This window comes from Bufo gargarizans, chromosome 11 (genome assembly GCF_014858855.1).
Source record: "Bufo gargarizans isolate SCDJY-AF-19 chromosome 11, ASM1485885v1, whole genome shotgun sequence".
NCBI lineage: Eukaryota > Metazoa > Chordata > Amphibia > Anura > Bufonidae > Bufo > Bufo gargarizans.
In genome coordinates this window covers 27,969,805-27,977,743 of record NC_058090.1, presented here as the reverse complement: position 1 = coordinate 27,977,743, position 7,939 = coordinate 27,969,805, and the positions used below count along the sequence as shown (strand labels likewise).

The 7,939-nt window shown below is 44.1% G+C and overlaps 1 protein-coding gene across 2 annotated transcripts in view; it reads right to left on the bottom strand.

The window, feature by feature from the left end:
* Positions 1-200: 200 nt before the first annotated feature.
* ASPG (asparaginase) overlaps positions 201-7,939 on the bottom strand; it is a 70,974-nt gene continuing 63,235 nt past the window's right edge. For both annotated transcript variants that reach the window (XM_044272152.1, XM_044272151.1), the window contains 3 exons: positions 5,210-5,309; positions 4,150-4,209; positions 201-649 (listed from right to left, as the gene is read on the bottom strand). In XM_044272152.1, the coding sequence (XP_044128087.1) occupies positions 611-649; positions 4,150-4,209; positions 5,210-5,309 (199 nt within the window). In that variant the 3' untranslated portion in view covers positions 201-610. The remainder of the gene's footprint in view (positions 650-4,149; positions 4,210-5,209; positions 5,310-7,939) is intronic.

Below are 7,939 nucleotides of genomic sequence, written 5' to 3'. Positions count from 1 at the left end.
AATTTTTTCCCATTGAAATGCATTAATGCCGGATCAGGCCCCGAGTGTTCCGGAAAAATGGATCCGGCGTTCCGGTCTGTGCATGCTCAGACCACCAAAAAATGTGAATAAATAAATAAAATGACGGATCCGTTTTTCTGGATGATACCAGAAAGACGGATCTGGTATATCAAAATGCATTTGTCATATGGATCAGGATCCTGATCTGTCTGACAAATGCCATCAGTTTGCATACGTTTTGACAGATCCGGCAGGCGGTTCCAGGGCGATGGACTGCCTGCCGGATCACTCTGCCGCAAGTGTAAAAGTAGCCTAAGAAATGATATGTCATAACTCAACGGGCACCTGTAGTTATAGACTTTGCAGATTTATCAAAGACAGGTATTAAAGTGCCTGAAAATAGATGTAAATGAAGATAAATGTGGCAAACCCACTGGCCCCGCCACCCCGTTTTTCAGAAAGTGGCAAGGGCAGTGCAGACACGCCACATTTGATTAGTTTTTGAGTTTTTCCAGTGAGATGATAAATTCCCCCCAATGTGCTTAGGAATAGGACTACAATCTGCCACCAAAATTTCTGAAATGCCGGATTTCTTCAATTACGCAGGCAGCTAGCTTTCTTTGTCACTCGTGCTGCCATTGAGGAAAATCTGAAATAGTAAAAAAGTGATGAAGTTAGTAAGTGGACCGTCCAGCTTTTCCAAATGCAAAAGAAAAAAAAGCGCTGTACAATATTGTATTGCGCAGGTGACATTTATACAACTTGCTAATTTGCCAGTGAATGAAATGGGTGCAGTTTTTGTGTGCGCGCACGAGGGCCCATATGTGAACCAGTGCAATCAGATGTATGTAGTTAGCCAAGGACTGAACGTGGATTGCAGCCCATCCATCCTGAACTGAAAGCTGCATCAGGTAACAAGACGCCATGTAGCTCACCTCTACAGGCAGCATAAATATTGGGGAATTGTTGCAGAATTTACTTTAATAGGGCAACTACGATCTAATTATGGGGGTGGCCGGATCAGCCCTTCCCAACTGAAGTTGAACTGATCATCAAGTCCTTTGGAGTGAGAGACTCTCTATGCTCAGGCTAACAGAGAAGGTTCCCACCACCCGCATGACTTCTACTTGCCCTAATAAGAGAACACATTATATAGGTGCAACCATGCTTCAGTGTGACTGGTGTTTGGGACTATAGTCTAAGACCGGCCATACAAAAGAGAGATCTGTCAGCTGAACACCAGTCTACAGTTACCTCTCCTGATGCACCCTGTACACATGCTTGCTTGGCTCGGCAGGGAGTGCATGTGTTCTGAACATGGGGGAGTTACCTGGTGATACATCTGGCGGCAGCTTTTCTCCCAGAAATCAAAAAGACTGGGCACGTTGAACTCCAGCAGCCTGATCCTTCTCTCCCTCACTATCTGCCATCAGGAGTAGGAGTCAGTAAACCCCCATTTACACTAGACAGTTGGCCAATCCAGTCAAAATCCATGGGTTCGGCTGATGTACAGTACAGACCAAAAGTTTGGACACCTTCTCATTCAAAGAGTTTTCTTTATTTTCATGACTATGAAAATTGTAGATTCACACTGAAGGCATCAAAACTATGAATTAACACATGTGGAATTATATACATAACAAAAAAGTGTGAAACAACTGAAAATGTGTCATATTCTAGGTTCTTCAAAGTAGCCACCTTTTGCTTTGATTACTGCTTTGCACACTCTTGGCATTCTCTGGATGAGCTTCAAGAGGTAGTCACCTGAAATGGTCTTCACTTCACAGGTGTGCCCTGTCAGGTTTAATAAGTGGGATTTCTTGCCTTATAAATGAGGTTGGGACCATCAGTTGCCTTGTGGAGAAGTCAGGTGGATACACAGCTGATAGTCCTACTGAATAGACTGTTAGCTGCTTTTTTTCTTGCCATAATACAAATTCTAAGTAAAGAAAAACGAGTGGCCATCATTACTTTAAGAAATGAAGGTCAGTCAGTCCGAGAAATTGGGAAAACTTTGAAAGTGTCCCCAAGTGCAGTCACAAAAACCATCAAGCGCTACAAAGAAACTGGCTCACATGCGGACCGCCCCAGGAAAGGAAGACCAAGAGTCACCTCTGCTGCGGAGGATAAGTTCATCCGAGTCACCGGCCTCAGAAATCGCAGGTTAACAGCAGCTCAGATTAGAGACCAGGTCAATGCCACCCAGAGTTCTAGCAGCAGACACATCTCTAGAACAACTGTTAAGAGGAGACTGTGTGAATCAGGCCTTCATGGTAGAATATCTGCTAGGAAACCACTGCTAAGGACAGGCAACAAGCAGAAGAGACTTGTTTGGGCTAAAGAACACAAGGAATGGACATTAGACCAGTGGAAATCTGTGCTTTGGTCTGACGAGTCCAAATTTGAGATCTTTGGTTCCAACCATCGTGTCTTTGTGCGACGCAGAAAAGGTGAACGGATGGACTCTACATGCCTGGTTCCCACCATGAAGCATGGAGGAGGAGGAGGAGGTGTGATGGTGCTTTGCTGGTGACACTGTTGGGGATTTATTCAAAATTGAAGGCATACTGAACCAGCATGGCTACCACAGCATCTTGCAGTGGCATGCTATTCCATCCGGTTTGCGTTTAGTTGGACCATCATTTATTTTTCAACAGGACAATGACCCCAAACACACCTCCAGGCTGTGTAAGGGCTATTTGACCATGAAGGAGAGTGATGGGGTGCTGCGCCAGATTACCTGGCCTCCACAGTCACCGGACCTGAACCCAATCGAGATGGTTTGGGGCGAGCTGGACCGCAGAGTGAAGGCAAAAGGGCCAACAAGTGCTAAGCATCTCTAGGAACTCCTTCAAAACTGTTGGAAGACCATTTCAGGTGACTACCTCTTGAAGCTCATCAAGAGAATGCCAAGAGTGTGCAAAGCAGTAATCAAACCAAAAAGGTGGCTACTTTGAAGAACCTAGAATATGACATATTTTCAGTTGTTTCACACTTTTTGGTTATGTATATAATTCCACATGTGTTAATTCATAGTTTTAATGCCTTCAGTGTGAATCTACAATTTTCAAATTTTGGGTCTGTACTGTATATCCAAGGTGAACGGCCAGCTTTAGAGGTCTCGCCCGAACCCCACAACCATCCATAAGACATCAGAACTGTCAATGGCATAAAAAGGGACTGGCTCAGGAGAAAAAACACAAAGGCGCAGGAGGGGTGGAGGCCGCTGATAAGCCCTCTGGATAGAAACTAGATTGTGATGCAGAATTAACAGCTATGGGACTAAAGAATGAGCTGAACTTGTCTTTGGTGAGGACATGTCGGGACAGAGCAGAAAACAGTCTCCTCTCATAATAAGAATACAGAGGGCGATAACTAATCAGAGTACAAAGACTCCCATCGGACACGTACCTATTAGAGTATTAGGTGTAATAAACACCACTGTAATATCACCAGTTATATGTACTAGATTCTACAGACTGGACACTGATCCAGGAATATTTATTCTGATTGCCAGATACGAGTCTGGAAGGAATTGTTGCTCCAATGTTTTGACAACCACCTAGGGATTTTTGCCTTCCTCTGGATCAACACAGTAGGCTTATATGGTGGGTCTAGACCAGGGATGCCCAACCTGCGGCCCCCTAGCTACAGCTATCTGCCTACAGCAGGGCATGATGGGAGTTGTAGTTTTACAACAGCTGGAAGGCCGCAGGTTGAGCATCACTGGTCTAGATGGACCTGTGTGTTTTTTTTTTTGTTTTTTTTTCCAACCTTTTTTAACCAATACTAGCATAAACATCACAATCTGATGGTTACATAGGGATAAGCGGCGCCCCATAAGTACTCCCGGCATGGAGTAATCTATCTCTGTTAGACGCAGTCTCTTCTCCTCTGCCAACTACTGACTTACAAGACAGAGTGAGTCCTACATGTCATAGAGGTTCTGCAGCAGCTGCATTGTGTATTATGCAGGACTGTGTACCGGAATACCAATATACAACCGTCTTGTGGATAGGAAGCTTCCGCATTCTTTTCAAAAAGAGATTCTGCAGTGGCCGAGGTGAAGTTGGCCGGGTGGATCATGGTAACCATTTTTTGTATTGAAGCTACGTGGCATAACACAATGCACCACTGCTCACATCTCACCTGTCCTCCTCTCTTCTGATGAAAAAATTCCAAGACTCCTTCATTGCCCGCAGCTTCAGCCTGAAAGGTAATGCACACGTGAGAGTGGCCGATCACACAACATGAACACATTGTCATTTCCACTGGGAGAGTGTCTGTAGACGATACAAGAAGACCTCCTGAAGTAAAGAATAATGACATGTATCTAAGCGGGAAGCGTTCTAGGCCAACGCCAGTCCTCATGTACACTAACAAATCACACCGCAGACATTAGGATATGCTTCCCATTCATTTCAAATGGTACTTCCGAAAATATATAAGCGCGCCACATGGCTATTTTCGGCACCCCCATAGGAATGAATGGAGGACGGCCGCACATGGGTGGTGCTTCCTCCTTCACTTTGCAGGCTCTGTTCTAAAGATAGGTGCAATTTTGGACCAAAAATCTGCATCAAATTACAATATACTGTAGGAGAAAAGAATGGAGTTCTACGACGCCTCTTAGATATGTGGTGCAAAGGGTGAAAATCAGGAGACTGTGGATTTGTGGAACTATTATTCAGATGCATCAGAACTGGTGCAAGGGAACAGTGGAGTAGATGCCCGTGGCTACCTATAAGATTTAAAATCTCGTTTTTATTTTTTTACATTATTTGTTGCCACAGGCAATTACTCCACTTCTCTTTTGCATCTGTTCTAATTGCAATGAATACTCCCAGTAAAAGAGAAAAAAAAATAGCCCACTTTACTGTCCATGCGCTGTCTTTGAATGGAGCTGAGCTGTACCAGACACAGCACATGGACAAGAGTGGAGCTGTTTTGGGGGGAGGTGAAAGTAGATATCTGGATGCTGTAAAAGGAGCACACTCTTCACAGCGAGTCTCGGCCAGCGATTGGCTGAGCAGTAATTTCCTTGCATCAGAATGGGAGCGACTGTGAGGTGAGTATTACTACTTCTTTCTTTTTTTACACTTTTTTTTAAACAAACATTTTACCTGCCAGACCACCCCTTTCACACCCACAAAGAGGCCCTGCTTAAATTTTTAGCCTAACCAGATCTATGTATTAGCGAGTGACTTACAACTTGATATGGAGTCTGCCCATCATAACCAGCTTGGTCCATGTCCACTCCGGCCATGTCCCAGGCCATTAACCCTTCCACATCTCCGATGGACGCCAGGCTGTGAAACCAACAACAACCATATTCAGTACAGGACAAAACTCTTATAAGTTGCAGGATTTACTTAGTAAAACTATCCAAAAGAAAAACCGCACATGTGTCGTACTTACATAGCATACAGCTAGCCTTTCATCTGCCCTATAGTTTTTTGTGGGGACAGTGCAGTTTAAGGTATCGGGCTGTAAAAGGTTAAATGTTGTAACATGCATTGCAGATATCTGCCTGTCATACTTGCTGGAACTTTTATTATGCATGTTACTGCTGCTCTTTATTGCAATATGACCATGATCCTGTGAGTTTCCGCCTGTTATACTACAACTCCCAGCATATACTACAACAGTCCGGACAATGTATTTCATGTAATAACAATTCTTGGTCATCTGTTCTTATGCCATTGCTTTGTTATTTGTACAAGAAGTTTATGAATGAATGAATGTTCACCAGCTTGCAGTAAAAGTACAGATGGGTGCTACCAGTTGGTCCAATCGGTGCTGCTGGTGTCAGTCAGACACACCTGCTACTGGTAACACCCAGCAGGACCTTTACTGCAGGGTGCTGGCAATTTATTTGTAAACTTCTAGCAGGAATAATACAGGAATGGCACAACATAGTCATAAGAACAGATGCCCCAGAATTATTATTACATGGGGAATGCAAGTAGTTTATAAAACAGACCTGTCAGGAGCGGTGATTGGACCTCATTAATGAAGAGTAACTGCATCTGTGTGGCCACTAGAATGAGAGATAAGGCATCTCCATGTAAAGGGGCCTTAAGTAACATGCTAAGGCCCCTTGCAGACGAGCGTGTCCGGATGCGTCCGGGTGCATTGAGGCAAACCCGCGCGAGTAGGAATGGGTTTATTTTTTTTAACCCCTCCAGCGCTATTGTACTATGCATTCTGTATTCAGAATGCTATTATTTTCCCTTATAACCATGTTATAAGGGAAAATAAAATAATAATGATCGGGTCTCCATTCCGATAGTCACCTAGCAACCGTGCGTAAAAATCACACCGCATCCGCACTTGCTTGCGATTTTCACGCAACCCCATTCATTTCTATGGGGCCTGCGTTACGTGGAAAACGCACAAAGAGGAGCATGCTGCGATTTTCTCGCAACGCACAAGTGATGCGTGAAAATCAACGCTCGTGTGCACAGCCCCATAGAAATGAAAGGGTCCAGATTCAGTGCGGGTGCAATGCGTTCACCTCACTCATTGCACCCGCGCGGAATACTCGCCCGTGTGAAAGGGGCCCAAGATTGAGTGATATGGCTGCAATAAGAAAGAAGGGATCAGCAAAATGAGGAAATGACAGCATTTCACCGCAAAGGCGACCTATCAGTAGAGAGCAGAAGGGTCTGATCAATTCGATGAGATCGCCCAAGGACATGAGAGACCTGAGCAGTAACTTATAATGCTACTGGATTTTATACTTAAAAAAAATCAATATAAGGCTACCTTCACATGACTGTATCCGTTTTGCACTCCGAACTTTTCACAGGCCCCAATGAAAAGAGGCCTATTCTTCTCTCCAAAATGGACATGTTTTATAATTTGCAGCATGGATGTGGACAGCACACGGATGACATCTGCGTGCTGTTCGCATTTTTTTGCAGCCCCTTAGAATAGAATGGGTCCACATGTAATCCGCAAAAAACTACGGATCCGACACAGACCAAAAATATGGTTGTGTCAATGTAGCCTTTAGGGCTCATACACACAAACGTATTTTGTCCGTATCCGATCCGCATTTTTCACTTCAATGTCCGTTCCATGCCATCCGCTTTACGGGCAAGGATGGGACTGTTCTATTATGGACCCGACGTTCCGTTCCGCAGAATGCAGACGGCCTGTATGCATGTTTTGCAAATCCACAATTTGCAGAATTCAAAACAGGCTACGGTGTGCAAGAGGCCTTAGACATATTTCTGGAAAAGCTAGCTAGCTGACAGACAATAACCCAAGTTTCACAAGTGCAAAACTCCCCTGTAGTGAGGAAGTATCTCTGTATAGAACGAGACACTCTCCTGTTGGTATACAGAATATTTTCCCCAAAAACTATATAACATGCCGCTTTCAGCTCAGACACCATGTTCAATGTGATAGGTTCCCTTAAAAAAAAAAAAAATCAGCGTAGGAATTTAAACTGATGTACAGAACCCTAAATCTGCTTCATGCCAATGTTGGCTGCGTATTTCACCCTTTGGAATCCATAGAATAAAATCTGCAGCTAATCCACGTAATTCTTATGTGAATTACGTCCTGCGTGGATGTAACAATGGGGTATTCAAATGCTTTCTGGTTGCCCCTGGAGCTGAATACTGCACTATAGTCCACAGTTTACACTGGTCTATACTTTAGAGAGTAGTATTGGGTTGCACTTGATGTCAGAGATGATGAGGTGCAAAGTGCAACGGATAAATCCCGATATAACTCTAATCAGATACCATCTCTTTGGTTAAATGCTAAATATTTTTATTTGAAATCCTCAGTGAAATACAGGATAACAAAAGAGTGACAGATACTGACGCAGCGTTTCCCGCTGTTCTACGGGGGTTACCTGATTCCCTCTGCCTATTTCCGTCTCTGACTCTGTGACCAAGGGCCATTGGAGAACCGAAACGCCTGA